Source organism: Notamacropus eugenii, chromosome 6 (assembly GCF_028372415.1).
Source record: "Notamacropus eugenii isolate mMacEug1 chromosome 6, mMacEug1.pri_v2, whole genome shotgun sequence".
NCBI classification, from domain to species: Eukaryota; Metazoa; Chordata; class Mammalia; order Diprotodontia; family Macropodidae; genus Notamacropus; species Notamacropus eugenii.
The window spans coordinates 19,671,506-19,695,309 of record NC_092877.1 but is presented as its reverse complement, the minus strand read 5'-3'; the positions used below and the strand labels follow the sequence as shown (position 1 = coordinate 19,695,309).

General features: G+C 36.6%; 1 protein-coding gene across 3 annotated transcripts in view; it reads left to right on the top strand.

The window, feature by feature from the left end:
• The window catches only part of ELP4 (elongator acetyltransferase complex subunit 4), a 266,170-nt gene that overhangs the window by 79,262 nt on the left and 163,104 nt on the right, over positions 1–23,804 (top strand). For all 3 annotated transcript variants that reach the window (XM_072619250.1, XM_072619251.1, XM_072619249.1), the window contains exons 6-7: positions 5,050–5,134; positions 11,625–11,813. In XM_072619250.1, coding sequence (XP_072475351.1) covers positions 5,050–5,134; positions 11,625–11,813 — 274 coding nt within the window. The remainder of the gene's footprint in view (positions 1–5,049; positions 5,135–11,624; positions 11,814–23,804) is intronic.

Genomic DNA, 23,804 nt, shown 5'->3' with positions numbered 1-23,804 from the left:
CTATTTAAATTGTCTTTCCTAATGGGATCTGCTTACAGATAATAGGCTTATTTGTCATACCCTTGATAACCTAACCTCTGTTAAATACTTAGAAACTATCAGTTAGGAAGTCAGCATCATGTTTGTAACTAGGATACCTTCTTGACAATTCCTACTTTATCAGTTACTAACCTACTAGACAAAAAAGAAGAAAGAATAAATTATATAGATATGTATATATACTCTTCATACTTAAGTTTTTAGTAGCAAAATTAAAATAATATTTAACACAACAAAATATTTTGTTTGTCCTGAGCAGATAAATATTATTACAAATAATTCCTGAGGAATACATATCTTAGAAATTTGCTCATTAGCTGTGTAACTCTGGACAAGTCACTCAATATCTCTCTGCCTCTGTTTCCTCAACTATAAAATGGGGATAATGATAGTTCATATCTCTCAGGGTTGTTGTGAGCATCAAGTCTCTATATATGCTGACTTATTATTAAAAACATTTTCATTGTACCTAATTCAAAGTCATTAAATAGAATTCAAAGTATAAGTTAAATTGCATATAATAACTCACTATCAAAAGGTTCAGTAAAGTATTTATTTAGTACAGCAAGGGAAAGACATTTGTGTGCCCTAGGCAGGGCTTGACAATTGTGCCCCTGGTAAAATACTGTCCCCTGAAGGTTTGGGGTTTTTATTTAAAATCATTACAAGGTAATGGCTGAATTTGCTTCAGTACTTTGAAGGCTCCATTATCTCATAGCTCTGGCTCCACCTTACTAGTACAGATTGCAGCCCATTCTGTGTTAGCTTCAGATTGTTTTAATGTTTTAATGTTAAATTCTTTTAGATTTCATGGTACCACCGAATCCCTAAGGCCATCTATTTGCCTACTTTCTCTTCTAGAGGTCCTTGATGTATTGTATAACACACACCAGTCATCCTTTGCAGTGTGCTGCAGTCTACTTCATTGTTGGCTGTATATTGCCTTGTCCAAGGGGCAATATCCATGAGCCATTAAAAAATGGGTCTTTCAGCCATTAATGAATATGAACTTTTAGAAAGTAGTATTAAAAACCTCATTATATCTCAATCCATCACTGTTGGACCCAAGAGGTCTACCTCCCTTATGTGTCTAGTTTTTGTTTTACTGGTCTACCACAAATACAAAAAGGTGGGAGGGGAAGAGATTTTATATTATCAAAGGATTTTATATCTATTATCAATACAATTTAAATTCCTATGTCTCTTTTTTTCATTTTAATTTTGTTAGTGGAAATATTTATTTCTCCCAGAAAAGTTAGCCTATTTGAAGAAACATTTCACTGTTTATATAATAGAGTTGCAACATTGAAGTGAGAAAGAAGTTTAATATAGTTTTATGAATATCATGTGGGCCATTGCTGTTATCACACCAGAAGAGTCAGTGATTCAGAGAAATAATAGACAAGACTTTAATGATTCTTAAAAATGTATCTCTACTCATTGCCTCAATTTCGTTACCTCTCATTTTTCTTGCAGCCTTTCCATCTGTACCCCTCCACTGAGACTGTTTTCTCCAAGCTTACTGATAATTTCTTAATTGCTAAATCCAATGACCTTTTATCAAATGGCATTTCCTTGACATCTTTGCAGCATTGGATACTGTGACCTTCAATCTCCACCCTCGCCAAAGCCAATTCTCATCTTATCTCCTTTCTTACTTTTTTGTAACTGATTTCTTTCAGTCCTCATGGTCCCTGTCTGACCATTCCTCACACTCCTTGGCTGGATCATCAGTCATCTCCCACCCACTGAGCATGGGTATCCCCCACACTCTGTCCTGTACCCTCTTCTCTCTCCAGTTTTTCCCTTGGAGAACTCTGCACACTCCCCCCCACAAGGGGTTCGCTTCTCTGTGCAAATTACTACCCCATCTATCAATAAGGAAAATGATAACTCAGCTTTATGTAGCACGTCAAGGCCTACACACATTTTCTCATTTTATCCTCATAACAGTCCTGTGGTTTCTGCTAGTATTCACCTGCTTTTATAGATGAGAAAACTAAAGCTAAGAGAGATTAAGGGATTTGTCCAGAGTCACACCTAGCAAGTATTTGAAATACCATTTGAATACATGTTTCCATAACTAAATCTCCTGGTGCAAGTCATGACACCACACTGATCTCTTCTGAATTCCAGTTGGTTGACTACTTGCTCGACATTTTGCTTATGGGCATCTCCAATTCAACATGTCCAAACTGGAACTCCTTATCTTTCTCTCACTAAAACACCCTTCCAAAATCTCCAGTGGTTGTAGAGACCACCATCAGGCTTTCAGTCACTCAGACTCAGCCTTGACACATTTTTTCCCTCAGCCCCCACATCAAATCAGCTTCCACTTCTTACAGTTCTACTACCATAGTACTCTTGCATGTGCCATGTGCCCGCTTCTCTTTACTCACAGGGCTACTAGCTTGGTTCATGGCCTTTTCATCTTGTACCCATGTGTTACACTTGGTCTGTGAATACATCTCTTGTCTTTCCACTCCATCCTCCTCATACCTGCCAAAACATTTGTCCCAACACAGGGATATCTTCAGTGGCTCCTTATTTCCTTTAGGATAAATGACAAATTAACTCGTTTGGCATTTCAAGCCTTCTGTAATCTGACTCCCATTTATCATTCCTGACTTGCTTCACAGCATTCCCGTTTACACACCTCTACATTCTAGCCAAACTGGGGCACTTGCTGTTCCCCTGAGCTCACTAACTCACTTTACCATTTCTGTGTCTGGGATGCATACGCTTCTCTTTGTATCTCTCTCTCCCTCCTTCCTTCCCACCTTTGTCACTCCCCTCTCTTGCCCTCTGTCTCTCTCTCCCCTTGTTCTCTTCTCTCTCTCTTCTCTCTCTCTCTCTCTCTGTCTCTCTCTGTCTCTCTCTCTCTCTCTGTCTCTCTCTCTCTCTGTCTCTCTCTCTCTCTCTCTCTGTCTCTCTCTTCTCTCTCTCTCTCTGTCTCTCTCTCTCTCTGTCTCTCTCTCTCTCTGTCTCTCTCTCTCTCTGTCTCTCTCTCTCTCTCTCTCTCTCTCTCTCTCTCTCTCTCTCTCTCTCTCTCTCACACACACAGTCTTTCTCTTCCCCCTCCCCCCCCCGCCTGTCTTCTTCCTCCCTCACTCCCTCCTCCAGAACGTAAACAAGTACAAGTACGGGAACTTTTCTTGTCTTTTTATCTTCTGTGTCTGACACTTAATGGAGACATAATGAATGCTTGTACAATTGAAACGAATCTACTTTAGCTACTCAGTTGAATCTACTTAAGGATGTATGACTCTGGCAATATTGTTTGTGGTGTGGGTAATACTGCATTCTAGGATAAAAGTACAAGATATCACACCTAATTTTTATCCAGAGAAGTAAAAAGTAAAAAGGACACAATACTTGGGAACTTTGACTTCAAACCAACCTTTTGATTGGAAAAGCCTTTGGAGGAAAGCCTTATCTCATAAATATACGAACTACTAATGACCCATGATGAGTCATCTTGAGGTCTGGTCTGTTTCTTCAGTGAGAAAGTATTCCCTAAGCATTTTATCTTTTATGACCTAGATTCTCTTTGACCAGCATTTGAATTTGTAAAATGACTAGCTGACATAAAGATACAGTCCGCAGTGTAGAAATAGGATGAGTCTGTTTTTTCCTCCTTTGCAAAATTTCCTGGCCAAAAGAGAAATTGAACTCATCATATTAAAAAATTAAAACTGTGTTTTAGTCAACTGAGGTCACCAACACAGACATACACATGTTAATATATAAAATCATGATGTTATTGCCCATTAGAGATATTTCCTCCCAATGGCGTTATCCTTTCCACTTTGTTTGCAAGTAGAGCCTCTCTTTTGAAAAAGGATAGCTGCTGCTAGCTAGAGATGCTTTTATTTTCTGTAGCCATAGTCTTTTAACAAAGTAGTAAACACATTTCCCTTTTTCACTGCTCCTTTTACCTTCAGCAGAGGCTGATCTTTGGGTGTGCCTCTCATCTTTCTACGTGTCCAGCTGTGGATGATTGTCAAATGTTAATTGACAATAACTGCCTTTATAGAGTTGTTCAAATGGGTGTGCTGAGCCACCCAGCCTCCGATTGCCTCCCACTGGTGCAGTCTCTTTATTATATTGGCTAGCTTTTGCCATTCCTGTCTCACTGCCTTTCAAATTAGTCTGTTTTTGAAGCATTTCTTCTGTCTGTATGATTGTTCTATGGCTTTTCACCATAAAGTAAATCTTTCCAATTCCAGGGGTCCTGTACCACAGAACTGCTCAAGTGCATAGGAAACAGCTATGCTCCAAAACCTTATTATCTTCATTTCCACAATGCTTATAAAATGCTTCAAAAAGTTAATAGTAATAAGAATTTCCATGTTTATGAGAGAAATATTTGTAATGTGGGTAATTTAGACTGTATACCAAGAATTTACTATCCTAATAGTCATACGTGTATGTGTATGAAAAGAAAGGAGCAAATATTAAATTCACCAGAGACTACACCTATTTTTCTTCATTTATGCTAAAAGATCAAGTTATTTAATTACTATTATTAAAGCAGGTTGTTGTGAGAAAATTAAAACTACTGCAAGAGGAGCTCAGGTGATCAGGACATTGATCAGGTGTACTAGGCATAGCAGTTCATTAACTATGTGTTAATTATCGGTGATTACTCCTGAAATGCTATAGTGGTTTCATCTTTTAGGTTGCTTCATTGAATCATTAATTTTCTAGGAGGTAACTGAGCCTGACATAATTAAACCATCTTAGTCTCTGCAGATTTTTGCCTTTCCCAATGTATCAGGGGCACTGAACTAGTTAACATGAGGCAATTGCAATTTGTTCTCTGAATGTCTTCATTTCTGTTTAGGATCTTCACAAGTACAACTTTATTCCTTTACATCTTTTACCTTTTAAATGCTAAACTTATTGTGGCTCAAGAACTGGATGTTCACCTAATACTTTTCATTTACTTTTGTGTATGTGCTACGTAAGCAACTCGTTTGTACTTGATAAGCTATTTCTCACCCACAGTGCTCTGACCCATGGCTACACGAAGCTTCTTCACTTTATCCAGAGAATCATATCAGAGGAAGGATTTGACGGCTCGTGTTCCCAGGTATTGAACACCTTCAGTGTCTTCTGTGATCACATGTAGAATGTTGTTTTCAAAGCTCTCTCTAGGGGTAGACCCAGAAGGTCCTGGAATAATCAACAGTGAACAGGCTGTTTCCAAGCAGAGGTGACGTAAACTAGCAGGGCAGAGATGGCCGTGGTTCTTATGTTAATGTGTATTTGGTGTCTTAGCTCTGTTCCCACTGGATACAAGAAGGATGTGCAAATGTACTGTCAGCCATAATTATTTGTAAGTGCCTATTGGCAGCTACTAAAATAGATAAGTTACTATATTTAAAAAATAAATGTAAGAGACAGAACAGTCAAGAAGATATGTTTTATATTTTACTCAGGACTTCCCCTTAGAATTCCCTCTATACTGAAATTAATCATCTTAAAAGTTTTATTTCTCTCTGTAAATCTGTGAAGTATTTTATTGAATTAAAAAAATCATATTTCTCATTTCACTGTAAAAAAGCACTATAAAATATTGTAAAATATGAATGTTCAGAAAGCTTCAAGTTAAGCATTTATTTTGGGAAAATCTTCAGAATTCCTAATGCTATGTATAGATAACAAGCAAATGAAGGGCAAACTTATTTCTAGGTCCCATTATCACCCAGAATTGTTTATTTCTGTTCTGTTCCATCATTTAGGTAATTGCTGTAGCTTTAAAATTCTGTTGTATAGGCAGTCATATTTTCAGAACATCATTATTTTTTATTAGTGCAAATAAAGAAGTCCCTCCTATATGAATCTTGAGGGGGAGGGAGAACATTATCATCTATATATTCTCATTATCATTCATATATATGTACATATACATATATAGTCTTCTAATTTATAAAGGTTAAAATATATTTGTGAACTTGACTACCGCACACCACACACAATTTAGTATTCTCTTTGTGGAAGAGTATGTCACAATTCTATGTCCCACTTTGCCGTGCAGTTTGAATAGCAGATTAAAGCCTATGGGTTTGCCTGTTTATGTGGGCTGCTGACATGAAGGAAGAGCATCCCTTGCCTTACACATATCAGGAGAACCACATCAGAGTTTTGTTTGGTTTTTTTTGCCTGATGGTTTCCACTGTAGCAGGTAATGTTGAGAATAATTTTTGTTTTGCCTATTGTTGCTCCAGTTTCAGTTTCTGCTAAGATTCATGGGCACCGTGTCCCCCTTTGGTGGCAGTGCCCGTCTGGAGAGGTAAATTGGTCCCTGACAGGCACCTCTCCCCCACGTACTGTGGTAACCATGGTAACAGGCATGTCATAACAGTTCCCACAGTACAGTGGGCCGAGCTGCTGCTCCTCCAACAGGATGACAGGTCTGAAAGCAGGAAATTTTACAGCATGCAGAAAGCAAAGGCAGCAGCAAAGAAAACCTCCCTCTCTCTCTCTCTCTCTCTCTCTCTCTCTCTCTCTCTCTCTCTCTCACACTTTCTCCCTTTGCTTCTCCTTTCCCTTTCCTCTCACATCCCCAGGAACTAGAAATAAGGAACCTGCCCACTACATTGGAATAAAATCATGTTTATTTTGCTTAGGTGTTAAGTGTGAAAATGTCTCTACATTCTAGAAAATATTTATATGTTATACAAAAATCATGATTGGCTGGCCATAATTTGAATCTAGTTTTCTTTAATAAAAAAAAATCCCACCACTCCCATAATCATTGACTTTCATTGAAATGGAAGACATAAAAATCTTTACATTGAAAGCAATTAAACTAAAAATAATCCATGGAAAGGTTTCTTATTTTATCTCTTCCTAAATTACATTAATTTTAGGCCAGTTTTCCAGACCATTAACATATAGATTTATTAATCTCAATTTGTTTCTTTCTCAGAAATTTTAGATGAGTTTTAAGATGCCATATTTTCATTTATCATTTGCTTGTTCAAGAATCAGCATTCTGATTTCAAACTAATTTCCTCAAGCTTAAATTCCTCCCATTTTAGAAATTGAAAATGCCTGTTTCCTCTTCAGTTTTACCAGATTCCCCCTAGCAAAACCAAGCTACTTAGAAGAGGACATGTAGATTTATTTTCCAAAGAACAGAAATAGGAAATATTTAACACAGCCAGTTAATGAGAGAATATATTTCATCAGTAGAAATGCATGGAGTGGACATATTTACAAACTGCTGTCATAATTCAGTTTAATTTTAAACTATGAATTAAGACTATACAAACAGTTCACAATATAAATTTAAAGGCACAATGAAAACACGTTGAAATTAATTTAACTTAATATTTAAACTAAAGAGCTCTAATAATTTAAACAGAACCCAGTTTTACAGGAACAGTTTTTATGACTCTTGTACTTATTTAATTATTTCATTCCATAATAGCAAACATGACTCATTAATTTATAGTGTGACATAGGGATAATATGCCTCAGAAATTTTAAATTAATGTTTTTCTTACTGTTAACTGCTTTCTTTAGACCCCTCCCCCAAATATATATGTATGTATGTATGTATGTCAGTATATATACATATATATACACACATACACACGCATATACACACACACACACTTTTTCTAATGTTCTTTATCACCATGCACATCTGTTTCATTGCAAGGGTAAATGTATGTGATAGTTGCACCATAAGGAGCTCTGATTAGAGGTGTGGAAGCATGTCCTGAAAACATCAGAAACCTGCTGGATTATCATGTGACTCCTTAGAAAGAGCATCTACTTCTGTAGATTTTTAAAGTTCCAAAATTAAAGATTCCTTTGTCATTATCATAGTAGACATGGCTATTTCTTCTGAATCTTTATCCTGATTATATAATATCCTGTTTCTCCCCCCATAACATGAATTCACTCTTGACTTATATAGCGTTTAATTGCTGTGCCAGTCATTCATCTCTTGTTTTAGTATTTTAATTCTGCTCTATGTTTGTCTGTATCAGGGTATCTTTCTGTGATCCCAAGGTTTTTGAAGTCTGGGAACCAACATCTGTTGTTTTCTACATTCATTGCTTAGTATAAGCAGCATGTTCATTACTTGCTAAGTATTTTATATTGATCAAGGTGATGGTGATGATGATGATACTGAGTTAATGACATGGATATGGCCTTATCAGACATAGGTACAGGCCTTAACCAAATGATGCTGCCATCCCTTAATTATGCATTTTATCCCTACCCTGCAGACTCTTTCATGACCTCCCTTTTATGCTTCCCTCATGTCTCATTTTTGTTTTGGAGACTCTAAACAAAACTGTAGTTTCAGTGTATGTGACAGGATTCCTGATGATTATGAACTCTGCTCAGATTTTGAAGAGTTAGTTCTCCTCATTTTTCCCAGTCTCTCTCTACTCTTCCACCAAAAATACCTTTAAAGTTCTATCAGGTATCAACAAACACCCTTCAAAGGCTCTTCCAGTGTTAAAGCAATGATCCTGGGACCATCCTTCGATGTGACTTAGTCACATGGATGCAGATTCACTGCATCCAAAAGCTACATAGTTACCAGAAATTGCTGGGATAGAAGTGACTCATCCCCTTTATTTATCCTAAGAACAAAATTCCTCAACATTTACCTCTTGCTGGAAAGCATTGGCTTGTCCATTCTATTTCCTAGAAGAGGGCACCTTGTATCTGTAATAGCCTATTCTGGACTTACCATAGTACCCAGAAAAGAAGACTGGATAAGGACCATGGCCGAGACTATCAGTGCCCACAGATGCCTGCCACTGTGATACAAGCACATTCCTTTATCTTTTCCTAACTACAGAATCTCCTCCCATTGTTAGTTTGCTAATGACTCCTTTTAGTTTTTTTCTCTCAAAGCTAACTTTTAAACCCTTTAATTATTATTGCTTTCTGATAAAGTAGAACATGCAGCTCACCTACTTCTGAGTTCAAGGACCAACCTCTTTGGGCTGAGATATACCTGTTAAAGGAATTAAAGGATTTATTTTCATAGGATATCTGTGTCCTTGTGAATGGTTCATTTTGATGCAAAAGTAATTGATATCTTATTGTGGCCTAGTGGTTAAGGTGCTAGGCCAGATATGTCCTGGGCTTTCCCTGTGCTTGTTGGTGTCTTGATGCCCAGAGACATCTGATGTCCTTCTGGGGCCCTAGAGAGAACTCAGGCTTTAGAATCAGAGGAGCTAAAGGGGAAGCTTCATTCTGGCACTTAATTCCTTTGTGACTTTGGGCAGATCGTTTAAGCTCTCTGGGCCTCAGTTCTGTCATCTGTAAAATAATGTGGCCAGATGGAACTTCAGGTTTCTTCCAGTTCTAAATCTATGATTCTATTTGCCTCATTAAAGACTGTGACTACAGTGATAGCACTAAAAAATACACTCAATATAGAATGACAGAAACTAGTTTCAAATTCTGGACCTCTTGTTTTACTAGTTATGTGACATTTGACCAGTCATTTCACTGCACTGGACCTCAGTTTTCTTTTCTGTAAAATGGTAGCATTGGACAAACTACCCCTAAGGTCCCTACCAACTCTAAATTCTAGGGAACTTAAATATAATAGAACATCAAGCCTTTGTTTCTAGATAAAACGTGCTTAAATAGTTAATGTTCATTTTTTTCTTGTACCAATTATTCAAATAGCTTTCTGAATGTTTCTCCTTAGCAGATGTTTATTTTTATTCACTCTTGGTTTTTCTGGAAAGTTTTCTGACTAAAATAGCTCACATAAGCCTTTGCAGAAGTATTTCCATTGTTAGAATGGCTTAGACAGTTGCCCCAAACCTGATAAGCCAAAACTTACTGGGCCTGGCAAACAACATGGATCACCTCTAATGGCTGTGAAAACTCCTGTTCCTGTTGCCATGACCTTGGTGTCAGTACACTAAATACCTTTGGGTCTCTGCTCTGGGGCTTTCATTTGGTAAGACACTAGTCTGACCATATGAATTTTTTATTTACCCCCTACTCAGAAACCTTCAGTGGGTCTCTGTTGTCACAAGGTTAAAATGCAAACTCCTTATCCTAGCATTTAAAATCCTCTCTTCTCCAACTGCCACCTTCCTTTCCTGCCTTCTTCTACAATACTCTCCTTCATCATCTCTGCTGTCCAGCCCTGTTGTTCCCTGATTCCCACCCATTTGAACCAACCTGAACCCACCATGCCTGATGTGGACTTACTCCTCATCTCTATCTAGCAGGCTCAACGCAAAGGCTGCTTTGTCCATATAGCAGAATGCACTATATAAATGTTAGTGAGAATGATGATAATGTCAAACACAGACTTTTTGGTTTTGCATTCAAAACCTGCCTTCCAGGCTTACTAACCATCATTCCCTTTCATGCACTTAATAGTCTAGTCAGTCTGGCTAACTTGCTATCCCTTGCCCACGAACTTCATGGGCCTTTGGAGAGTTTGCTGTCCTCCTGGAAGATAGGCCATCCTTGCTGCTGCCTCTCAGAATCCTTGGTCTCCTTAGACTCTCAGCTCCAATACCACCATTTCAATGACCTTTCTTGATCTACCAGTGCTCTATTCCCCAGCCCACCCCCCAAAATATCTTGTATTTACTCCATCAATTTTGATTTAACTGTTACGTATTGTTTCCCCTGATGTAAGTGCCTTTGGGTCGGGGACTTTCCTCTTTGACTTTGTATACCTGGCTTTTAACACAGTGCATGCCACGGAAAAGGGGCTTAACAACTGCTTGCTGAGTGAGTAAACTTAATGAAAGTTATTTGTTAGACCATGGAAGCTTACTTTTGTAAATACTTCACCACCATAAAGATAAGATTGAGCCTTTTCAGAGATAAGGGACTAAGATTAACTTCCCCTTCTGCAAATGCCATCACTACCAGCAACAAAGCTCTATTTTCAAATTACAGTTAGAAAATAGAAGAAAAAATGGTTGTGGTTAAATATTTTCATATTTTAATGTAAGAACCTCAGAGGAATTAGTCTTGAAAATTCTTATTTGAACTTTTCTTCATTGTTTTATGAGAATTGACAAACTAATACAATTTCTTACTTTTTTACACTGATAGAGATTTGATGGTTCCACTCCTATTTTTAGAAACAACTTTCAAATGGGGAAATTAATTTTATTTTCTCCTACAACTTTTTGTAATAAAATACTAGTTATAATAAATGTGTTCAGTCATTGCTGTCGTGTCTGACTCATCATAGATACCATTGGAGTTTTCTTGGCAAAGATACTTATGTGGGTCGCCATTTTCTTCTCCAGCCTATTCTACAGATGAGGAAACTGAACAAAACAAGGTTAAATGACTTGCCCAGAGTGACACAGCTAATAAGTATCGGGAGCCAGACTGGGACTCAGGAAGAAGAGTCTTCCTGACTCCAGCCCTCTCTACTGTGCTTTAATAAATACCTGAAGCAAAAGGCTGGATTTCATTACTTTGGTCATTTACTTTTTACATTATACGTTGCTTTTGATGTTTGATCCCATATCTTTATGTAAAGAAAACAATTTAGGCTCCTAACAGTTAACAAAAAAATTAATAAATTGTTTTCTTCTGTTGTCTTTTAGAAAAAACAAAAAAACATACTAAGAATTGGGATTCCGAATCTTGGCTCACCTTTGTGGGGAGATGACATCTGCTGTGCTGACACCCCTGAACACATTCATAGTCTTACAAGATTCCTGTATGTTCTCCGTGGTCTTCTCAGAATGTCTCTGTCAGCCTGCATCATCACACTGCCATCACATCTAATTCAGGTAGGAAAATGAAGAATTTTTTTAATTAGTTGTATATTTTTAAGCTAAAAAAAAGAAAAGCATGAATAGATACTAAGTCAAATTATTGCTGAATGTTATTGTCACATTGTTTCAAAGATCATGTTTCTGACATTTTTGGTTGCTGTGGTAGCAAAATCTCTTGTAAATTATGTTTATTCTCCATCCAGTGCTTAGCACAGTGCCTCCTGACACATAGTAGGTGCTTAAAAATGTTTATTGGTTAATTGAAGTTTGTCAGTTTGCTTATTGTTTCTTCTGTGCAGTAGCAGATTTTGGATTTTTCAAATGCGACAGCACCAATTAGTGATGTGCCATTTCTTCCTCTTCATAAACAAGTAATGTTCCAAAATTCCATTTTTAACAACATCTAAAGATAAAGGAACCTTAGACACTTAAAGTCGTTTTAGTGGAACTATATTTTCATATTGTGTTATACCCACCTAAAAATTCTTTACTGGTTGTGGAATGTTGGGGAAATGGCAAAACTTTCTGGAGAAATATTGGGAAGATGGACCAAATTTTGCAACTTAGATAACAGAGTAAATTAAAAGATACTACAAAATCATTCAGTCCTTTGAGATTTTTAAACTGATGATGTATTTGTATCATTTACTAAGTAAAGCAATGGCCAGCGTTGTGTTCTTTAAGCATGCTTTACAGCATCTCAAAAGCTTGGATACTTTATGCATCATAATTGAAATAATAATTAAATCAAATTGGGGGGAATAAAAGGATTTAGCAATGCTAAAAACATGCCATACAGAATAATCCTGTACTAGAAAGAAATGAAAGCGCTGAATTAATTTTATCAATCTTTTAAATTTCTCATTTGTCATCACTTAAAAATGGTATTCTTCTGCATCTCCCAGGACTTACCAGTAGTTGATCACGTTCTTCCAATTGATTGCATACTCTAACCTGGTCGATTTCTACAGCCCTGCCCTCACGTACATGAGTTGTAGCCAACGGCCTCATCTCACCCCCACCAGCCTCCCTGTTGTCACTAGCATCCAACTCCCCTGATCTTCTTCTTCAAAATTCTTAGAACATCAAAGAAATCAAACATAGTTTCCCATAAGGAAAAGATTGGAAACCATGGCATAATAATTCTCATAACTGAACCTTCCTTAGTCATCAAATTTTAAGGTAGCTATATCATTGTTAAAATGTGTCTGTGTTTAAGGAGATGCTTTGTCCCTTACAGGTCATAGAATGACTGCCCATCATGAGGTCATCTCTATTTTTGACTGTCACCCTGGTTGTTTTACCTTTGTTGATTTTCTTCATAAATAAAAAGTGGACTCCTGTGCTGAGCATATTTCTTAAACTGTTTATTTCTTAAACCATTTTATTCCATTAAGTGGATAAATTGCTCTTCCACCAGCTTCTCCTCAGCCTTTCCCCTCCACTCCCCTCAATAAAATCATCACCTGCTAGCTTAACTTGACAGTGACAAGTGTCTCCAGACTCAGAACCTAACTATCTTCCATTGCTGAATCACCTCACAAAGACTTTCCTATTTAGTGAGATCTGCTAAAGTTGTCAATTTGCTGGCAAAGCCTTTAAGAGCCAAGGTGAAGAGCATGCCGTAACAGGGCATCAGGAAAAGTCTTTGATGTAGATCTTAGGAGACTACTAAATTTACATACTTCACTAGACTACGTTAATAGACTAAACATGTCACTTTACTTCATATGTCACTTTTGATTTTTTTCTCTATTGTCTACCAATGTAGCTAAATGAATCAATATAGTAAAACTATGCCTGTTCTGTTTTTTACTGTCTCTGTAATAATGATAGCATATGTTTTTAGGGCTCATCGTGCCTACTTAAATCTTTGAATGTTATTATCAACATTTTTCAATTTGTATTCTTTATTATCCAACTTAATGAGAGGCAATGTGGTGTAGTGGATAGAAAATTGGGCTTAGATTCAGAAGACCTAACTTCACACACCTCTTCCAATACATTGGCTTTGGAGCCTTAGGAACGTCACTTAAGCTCTTACTGTGTTTGCTCACCAACTCTCTGAAGACTCTCAGTTGTGGAAAAGGTGCTGACCTACCTGCTAGAGTAGGTTTCCTCATCCTGGAGTTCCCTGTACCAATGAAATGATAAATTCAATCCCTCTTCCTCATTCTATATATAATGTACCTAAATTCCTTCTTTTGTCTAATTGATCTAGTCCCGTTTTCTCAATTTGCTGCTTGTCTAGCATACATCGTGTAACATCCAGATATCATGAATTTTCATCACATTTGCAGTTCAGCAAGTCTGAACCACAGTGAACAAGTTTTTGAATCAGTCTATCAGAAAGCATTTATTAAGTCATTAGTAAGGATCAAATGCTGTGCTAAGCACTAGAAGTATAAAGGATCATGTTTCTGGAACAGCAACTAGACTAGTAGACTGGTCCTCCATGCATAGTTAAACTATGTCAATATTTTGCACAATCTTGCTGAAGATTTAAATGCCGGAGAAGCTTCTGTTTGATCCTAGAGGTAATAGTCATTAGAATTTATGGCAGGGGCCAGGAGGATAGAGGTGAGTGTCACATGGTCAGATCTAAACCTGAAGAAAATCTCTGGCAGCTGTGTAGAGCATGGGTTGGAATGGGAAGAGACTTGAGGCAGTGAATCCAATTAAAACTTGCTGTAGTAGTCTAAGAGAGAAATTATGAGGGCCTATACCCATGTTTTCACTTTGTTAGTGAAGATAAGAGGATATATGTGAGATATCTTGATTTGGCAACTGATTGGATATATGAGGTGAGCCAGAAAAAAAGAGTCAAGAAATATACCAAATTTGTAAACTTGATTGACTGGCAAGATAGTGACTTCTAGTGTAACAGGGAAGATCAGAAGAGAGATAAGTTTTGGGAAAAGATAATAAGTTATGTTTTAGACATGTTGAGTTTGAGATGCCTGTAGGACACCACATCAGAATGTCCACAGGCAGTTGGTGGTGTGGGGCTGTAACTCAAGCAGGCTTCTACTGAAAGAACTGAGGAGCATCCATATGAAGATGCCTGTTCTTACTATAGAGGAAGCCAGAAGAAGTCAAAGAGTTTAAGCCAAATAGAAAAATAGCTTCACCGGTTTTGGATTAAAAAAGGAAGATGGCCAAACATACGGAGATTATTCTGAAACCTTGTACTTTCTTCAAGAACACAGTCAGAAGGTGAGTGTGCACTTGACATAGTAGATAGAAAACTGAGGGAAGAGGCCTGCCTTTGCTACATCCTGGCGTGGGGACACTGAGCTTCACATCTTAGTCCCCTCAGAGCCCAGGCAGGCCTCACCTGACTCCAGATCCAGCCCTTTCTTCTCTAGCACATTTGCTCCCCACTCTCGTAATACAACTAGATTGGAAGTTTTCCAGGTCATTTTCTGTTTTAGCATTTCTTGAAATGAACCTAGGGTAATCTGCTCACTTGAACAAAAACAATGACAGGCTGTTGCAGAAAGCTCAATCACAATCCATCAATCAGTAAACATTTATTGTACACCTACTGTGTGCCAGGCATTGGGCTAAACTCTGGGGATACAAAGAAAAATACAATCCCTGCCCTTAAGGATCTCATGGAACACAACATGCAAACCTTTATGTGTAAATAAGGTATCTACAAGATAAATAGAGACTAATAAACAGAGGGAAAGCATTAGAATTAAGGGAGAACAGGAAAGATTTCCATTAGAGGGTGGGATTTTTGTTAAGACTTGAAGGAAGCCAGAAAGTGGAGAGGAGGGAGAGGATTCCAGACCTGAGGGATAGCCAGTGAAAATAACCCAAGGCAGGAGATGGAGTGTGTTGTTGGAGGAACAGCAAAGATCTCAGAGTACATGGGGGTGTGTGAGGCAGAAGAAAATTGGAAATATGAGAGGTGGGGGAGGGACAGATTGTGAGAAAACTTGAATGCTAACCAGGACAAAGTACCTCTACCAATTCAGATTGTCATCTGCCCTTCGGCTAACTCTCTCAGAGAATTTCCTGGGGCAGAGAGGTTTTCTTTACCCCAAGGCTGGCTCCATAGTCACCATGCTTCTCTACCTCTATGTCTAGAGTAAGTGTTATTGTGATTAATAAAATGTAAATTCCTTTAAGAGCATTCCTGAATCACTTAGTATCTTTTTGTCATATATTTTTTTCAATCAGTGGGAGTTCATAAAATCTCATGAGATGAAAAGTATTCCTGATACTTAAAGTATCTTAAACATTCTTAAAGAGTTCAGGGCCATCATCCTAGACTAAAGTTATTGTTGTTTGTACACTTGCTTTTATCATTCAGTCAACTAGCACTATTAAACTTCTACTGTATACTAGATATTAAGTATACAAAGAAAAGTAAAACATGGTCCTAGCTCTCAAGGAACTCACAGTGTAATGGGGATATAACTTATAAACAACTGTGTACAAACAAGATGAATCCGGGATGAACTGGAGTGGTCTCCAAGGGAAGAAACTAAAGTTAGGAGGAGTGGGAAAGGCTTCTTGTAGAAAGTAGGGTGTTAGGTCTTGAAGGAAACCAGGGAAACCAAGAGGCATAAGGGAGAGCGCATTTAGAAAACAGTTGTCACAGAGTAATTAAAATACTTTGTATTGATCATGGAAGCTTTTCATAGGATTGAGAATTATTCCGTGCTACTTAGATAAGTGTATCATAAACATCAGCACTATAAGGTAGCTGATAGCTAGCCAAGTGATTCTGAAACACCACCAATGTGGAGCTCCAGCAAGAATGTTACATGAGATACCACTTATTGGTTTTTGTTTATTTCAATAGGTTTTTACAAATAGGGTTTTGCCTGTTATGTTTAGCTTGTATTTGATGTTATTATCATTTTCTTTCCCTTCACTGCCCCTTCCCCTTCAGTGGTAAGTAGTGACTGCATACTCTTTGTGGGGCTTTCTAAATCATGGTACTAGATCAGGCATTACTAAGGCTTTTTTGAATGGTAGTTACAACATATGTCTTTTCTTGAGCTACTTTCAGGGCAAAAAGACCTGAACAATGTTTTGCAAAATTATCTTGTTTTTTGAAATTTTTCTTAACTCTCAAATTCTTTAAGAATTCTTCTAGATTAACGATATGCTCCTATTGTCTATGAAGCACAATTGCATATTAAATTGGTCTGAATAAATACTCCCTTCTGTCCTCTTCAATATAAACCGACTTCTTAAATGAGATTTCCTTAAAAGTGTTTTTTTAAGTGCATTTAGATTCACACTGGAAAAATAAATGCCACACTTAATTTTACATAAGTCAGATATAGGGGAAGGATGAGGCTTATATTCAGACCAATGCAGTATTTCTTCACCTTTGTAATATTTAAAAGGAAGGATGCTAATCATACCCCTTCCTCTAGCTATGTCCTTAGTATTGTAGTAGGAAAGGGACTGTCATCTTGCCCTTCAGTTTATCCTTTTCAAGTGTTCACTGTTTGTTACAACAGAAACTGATTCTACGGGGGAATGGTGACTTCTTCCTGCTAGTAAATACCCATATTTCTGGGACTTCCAAATAGAACTCTGATGACCGGAAACACAAAAGACATAATGTACCTTGGAACTGGTAGCTCACAGTGTTCAGTCCTTCTTACCTCCTTAGAACAGTGAGATAGGATGTGGAACTGGGAGGGATCTGAGATTTTCTAGAACAGTGCCTCTTTTTCCAGAGAAGGAAGCCAAGGACCAAGAGGGACGACAACATACTACTCACCACCAAATCTTCTGATTCCAAATCCTGCATTCTTCTTGCTGTAGTCTCCTTGTTCTACATGAATTTTCCTTTTGATTGATTTGGTAGCAAACAGAAAGCTAGCACTATTTCACCTCCTTACTAGTCCAGCCTAAAAAAAGATCGCTAGAATCAAAGAAATTTCATTGCTTTTGGTGAATAGTAAAATCAAGCAATTGATTTGTATTAAATAAGTCCTAATTCCTTGCCCAGCACAAATATTTAGGCACTGCCATATGTGTTGGCTTGGAATGATCATTGAATTCAGACTCTGAAGTCCAGGCTTGACCAATGTGTTGTGACCTCTGATATCATTCCACCCCTCTTAGACTCATTTTTGTCATCTACGAAATCCAGGGTTTAGTCTCAGAACTTACCTCTAAGGTCTCTTCTGCCTCAGAATGCAAATACTGAACATTGGTAAACTGAATGAAGTGTATGCTGTGCCATTTTGGAGACTCACCTAGAAAACCAGGGATTTTACCTGTTGTGTTCACCTGGTACTTTAGTATTGCTCTCATTTTCTTCATGTTTCTCTTTCCTATGCTCTCTCTAGATATCCTCCTATCTCTTTTTAATTTTGAAATGGAAGAAGTTTTAGATCTGAAGTTTGGTTTAAAATTATAATAGCCTAATAACTTGAGCTCTTCAGAAGAAAATGTTCATATTGATACTAGCCAGTCATAAATTAGCTAAGGAAGCAAGTATGTTAGATAAAAGGAAAGTACTTATTTTGAACTCACTTTGACAGCAACTAATTCTTCATTTTTTGAAATTTCCTATGTTAAAGTTGCTATTGCTGTTTAAAAACTTAAAATAGCATTTGGTGTCTGGACCCTGCTCCACAGGAATTTCTTTCCTGTTCAGTGATTGTGGAAGTGTACCGTATATTAATGATTCTGTCTGATGGCCCAGCAGCATTCTGATCTAGCCCTCAAAGAACTAACGACTGATTGCTCTGACAGTGATGTGGTCAGTATTTGAGGACGAAAGATGAGAGCAGCAACATGGAAATTGATTAAGGGAGAACTAAAGTTAAAAATAATAATTGTCGTAAAACAATCTGAAGTAATAGGATTATGGATTTAGAGCTTGAAAGTTACTTAGAGATCATCCAGTCCAACCTCACACCCATTTTACAGGTAAGGAAACTGAGGCTATCTTGGGAGAAAAATATGAAGAGACTAAGATTTGGGCAAGAATATGAAACTGCATATTATAGATGAAGATTAAAGTTTAATAGAGGTATTTAATAAGTTGAAAAATTGTCTATTCCCTAGGCAGCTTTACTCTCTTAGAATATAGCCATTTTCTACCCTCGCATCAAATAACCTGGAAAAAAAAGGATTCTTTTCTAATAAATTATTCTTCATTCATAGGACCTCAAATCCAAGATAATCATTTTTTAAATAGTTACATGACAGTATAGTATTGTGTTAAAAATTTTAGGCATTACCTAAAGTCAGAGATAGAACTCCTTTAGTGATTGAGGTCAATATCTGGTGTCATAACCCTAAGGCAGAAGTTCAAGCAGCATGATGGATCCCTTTATGATATCAGGAAAGTCATTTCACATCTGAGAAATTTCAGTTTCCTCATCTGTAAAATGAGAGGGTTAGACTACATTGATTTATAAAGCCCCTTCCAACTCCAGATCAAATGAATTGGCAACGGGATTTCAGAAAGGTGGATACAAATAGCCACAAAGAGCCAGGAAGTGCAACATTTACAAGCTAGCATAAGAAGGACAACACTTAGATGCAGGATTGGGTCTAAACAACAAAAAAATTATCCCTAGCAGAGTTCAGTATACAAAGTCACCAAGAAGTATCAGACCACAAAAGAGGAGCTGTAGAAATCAGAGCAACTTAGAAAGATTTAAACCAATGGCCTTCTCCAGTCTTGTTTCTCCTTCAAAGAAAGCCACTGACAAAGTTAGTCTGTCTCTTTGGCCAGTGCCAGAAACACAGTTAGTAGCCAAGTGAACCCTGACAGCGTCATGATACGTGATTGTTCACACACTTTCCATCATGATTCTACTCTAGCGTAACCAATTCGTAAGAGCAGAGGAGGCCAGGATTTCAGTGTTACAATAACTGATGTTGTAATTGTAAGGGCAGGGTGGAGCAGTTGGCTCAGGTAGACCTATGTGGTACAGTAGCAGCAGCAGCTTAAAAGAGAGAGTGAAAGACCTAGGAATGAAGACCTAAAGAATAGGAGTCCTGGGAGACAGCTCCAGACAGTTACGGAGTTTTCCTCAAAGTGGTGGTTGAATGCAAGAGAAGAGGCTTAAGTTTGGGATGCCTGAAAAAGGTATTCCAGAATTTACAATGTAATAGTAATGTCACTGTAAAGCTTTTATCTATGACAATAAAGGATTCCTGTGTTCAAAGTGCACAGAACATTCATATTTCTTGTGTTTGTATAGCAGCCAATCAGCATTCCTACTTTAGTTGTTAATGTTCTGTCAGGCTTGTACAGTAATGATTAGTTACCCTTTATTGTATTTTTGGCATTCTTCCCATGTTTAATTTCATTGTAGGCAAGTAACACATAGTTAAGGAAATTGTAAAGAGGAGAAAAAGTTAAGATGGGGAAAATAATGGCATAGGTTCACTGTTAACCCGTTGTTACAATGAAATAAGACAAGTAGAACAAACAAGAATGATTTTTAAATCATAATCTGGAATAATCTTCATGTCCTTCTGGCCTTGACTTTTTTGTTTGTTTAGGGTTGGAGATTACTTACTTGCAGGATAATACAGAAGGAAAAAAACAAGCATATTTTGAAATAAACACATAGAAACTATTCTAAGTGTCATTGAGGGGAAAACAAATGAATTGAAAAATCACGTAAGTTACTGATGTCTTAAAATGTGTTCACTCCAAAAAACAAAGTAAAAAAGCTTTGCTCCTGATAAAAAGTATGAGGACAGAAATTACTTACTTTCTCTGTACAGTTTTTTAGCCATCTGCTCAAACATGTTGTGTTAAAAACCTGTGTGGAAATGATTGAACTTAATACAACCTTCGTTAAACACTGAACTAAGGAGTGAACTGTCATTAGGAAGAGCACAGCTCCTGAAGGCTCCCTATACCCTGTACTACTCCGTTCCCAGAGTCCTGCTGTGCAGTTGTTCCACTCGCCAAGAAGCCTGTTAAAGAGCCCCCGAGAGCATGTGGACGGCCCTCCATGTTGATAGTTAATTGGTGAGGATGGCAAGATGAGAGGACAGCCGAACATGTGGTCTCTCAGACTTGAGCAGTAGACAGACCTTAGTTATAATAACAGCAGCTGCTCACATTCTCACAACTCAACCTTTCACAACTCTGTTACACAGGGATGAAGTGGGAAGTTGTTTTTTTTGGTGGTAGTGGTATTTTTTTTCATTTTTAAGGAAATGATATTTCTGAGAAAATATTCTCTTGACATAGCTACATATTGATTTACTCATAACTTAGAGAGAATGCTAGTTTTTCTTCATTTTTAAGAATTTGTGTGAAACATTAACAGTTTACATGTTGAAGGGAAAGTTATGATTATATTTCTCAGCCATGGGATCCCAAGTCTTTTCCTATCCTGGAACAGCAAGCAGATGATTCTTGCAATGGCCCTGACTTTTTAATGAGATTTTTTTTGCAGGATGATAACTTTGAGACAGATAATCAGTATGCTGTTTAACGTCTACACTTGGCAAGCCCTGAAAAAAATAAAATGTCTGTGTAGTGCAGAATCTATTCTACAATTAGCTGATGAATGTGTTTTCCCTTTTCAAATTAAAGCAGAGATCTTCCATCTGCTTTATTTTTATTTCTATTTCAAGCAGTTTTTAAGAGGAATATTGTTCACCTAAGTCTTTAAGTTCTTATAAGGGATTTCTTCAGCTTTTAAGGGAATTCCAGTAATAAAATTTACATTTAAGAAAAAAATAGGTCACCCAATAATTTTTATTCATCTTTTTAGGAAATATAAAATACACTGCTTTCTTGACTGGAGGATACATTTAATTGGCAAAGGTAAAAAAAGAAATAAAAATAAAATTTGCCTACTTTATACATTTTATTCACATGTGTGACAAGTTTTATTTGATATTTTAAATTAATCAAAAGTATTATCTGACCATAGCTACAAAATTGCAATTAATCTACTTTGTTCTCTTTAAGTTTTCTCTTTCAAAAACAGTTCCTCTTTTATTATTATGGATTATTCAGGGCTTCAAATGACTTAAAATGAATATGATTTTAAATGCAAATGAAGCTTAAATTTTCCTTATAAGTTTGAATGTTGTTAGGGTAATAATGAAACTTGCTATCACAGCGGCTAAATAATACCAACTACTAACAAAATTCTAAAATTCATCAACATTTTTGTACATTAACTTTGTTTACAAAAATGTTAGTGTTGGCTTAAAATTAGGATTAGTTTCAAATCTAAAAAGGTTCCATATCGGTCCAGAATTTGAGTCTGATGCTGGTTCAGTGAAAGCCTCACACAAGTCATTATCATAAAACCACCATGCTTTGCAACAGTTATGCATGATTAAAACTAAATAAAATAACTTTAAATGAACCATTTTATTTTGAAAAACAAAGAAAAAAATCAGATTTTATCATCTTTCTTAAGTCATGAATCTGCCTCCTTAGAGAGCACGCTGTTACCTCTTAGTATCAACTATCTTATGCCAAGGGAAGTTAATTGACTAAGGTAAATTCAGTAAGAAAGACATTACTGTAAGACCCTTTCAAAGCCAAATGAAATTTAGTTAATATGTTATATAGTCCATATTTAAACTGATGAGTTAAGAAATTGATCTGCAATATTACTACTATACCGGAGCTTTAGACCTATTGAAGAAGTAAATGTATTAAAGTATGCTGCAGTGTAGGGGTACTCAGAAAACAACCCTTTTCATTTCCACAGACCTCAGTGTTCATACTGAGTATTTTAGCAGCTAAACTTAAGTCCACCAATAGACTGCTTTAGAACCTGCCACTAATGTGGAATTGTGAGATATGAACTCCTATGGGCTTGTGAATTTCTCTCAGTGTGAAATCTTTTATCCTTATAAAAAAGAACTAAGAGTAATTGCACAGTGAAGAGCTAACATTTTTGTGAGTTCACAACTATAAAATGTTCAGTTACATTTTTAATTTAGTCAAAGATGTGAGCATTATTGTGGGAGATGTAACAATGTCATATCACCAGATATTTTAAACGCTCTTTTTTTCCTGTGTGCTTTAAGTAGAAATTTTAATGATGAAATTTATAGAGTGTCTCTTGCTATTTATTATTAAATTCTTGTAAAAAAAATCATACCAATATTCAAAATTATAGATTCTATTGATTTCTGACCAGCCTGTACTTATCCCAATCTTCCTCATAATCCTGTAGGTGCTGTCAACCACAAAAAACAAATATAAATAGTGACAGTATTTTAGATAACATAAAGAAAATGTTGTTTAAAAAAGTTGAACTTTATTCCATTAAACCTAGCTCTATTTTTTAATGTTTTCTTTGTCTTTTTGTCTGGTTTGTGTTTAAAATTACTATAGAGCTATATATTATATTATTATATATTACTATACTTTCAGACTGTGTGAGTTGTCTACAATTTTCTTTTAAACAGATTCTACCTGTGTTTATTTGCAGTTTTCATAGTTTTGAGTCCTGTGACTCAAGTCATCTACCTGATTTTTTTCTTTGTTTTTCAGAATAAAGTGGTTCATTTAAAGTTACTTTATTTAGTTTTAATCATGCATAAGTTTGAATGCCTTTAATTTCATAAGTTCATACTGTAATTTAATTTCTATTCTTGGTCAAATTTATTTGGAACTTTGCAGAAAGATGATCTCCAAATAGACTCTCTAAATATAAAAACATAAGAAAAAATGGCATTGCTAACATAGCACTGATAGCAAGCTGTTTTTGAGCTGCCTTTAAATACCAGCTGTAAACAATATATAATGTAAACTAAAGCACATAATGAAAACAAAAAGAAGAGATGACTGCTGTAAACTTAGGCACTTTCTTAGTCCAGTTAGGAAACACTTAATCAGACTATAGAAAATTGAAGTATTTTTAATCTCTTTATTTCTTTTAATGTAGGTTTAACATTATTGTTATTGTTAGAATTAGCTGAAAGTGTCATTTAAGGCCCAAAGTTTTCAAGTGTAAATAGTCTAAATAGTCAGATATCCTATTACAGTATGGAAATAGAGTCATCTGTTTGGAC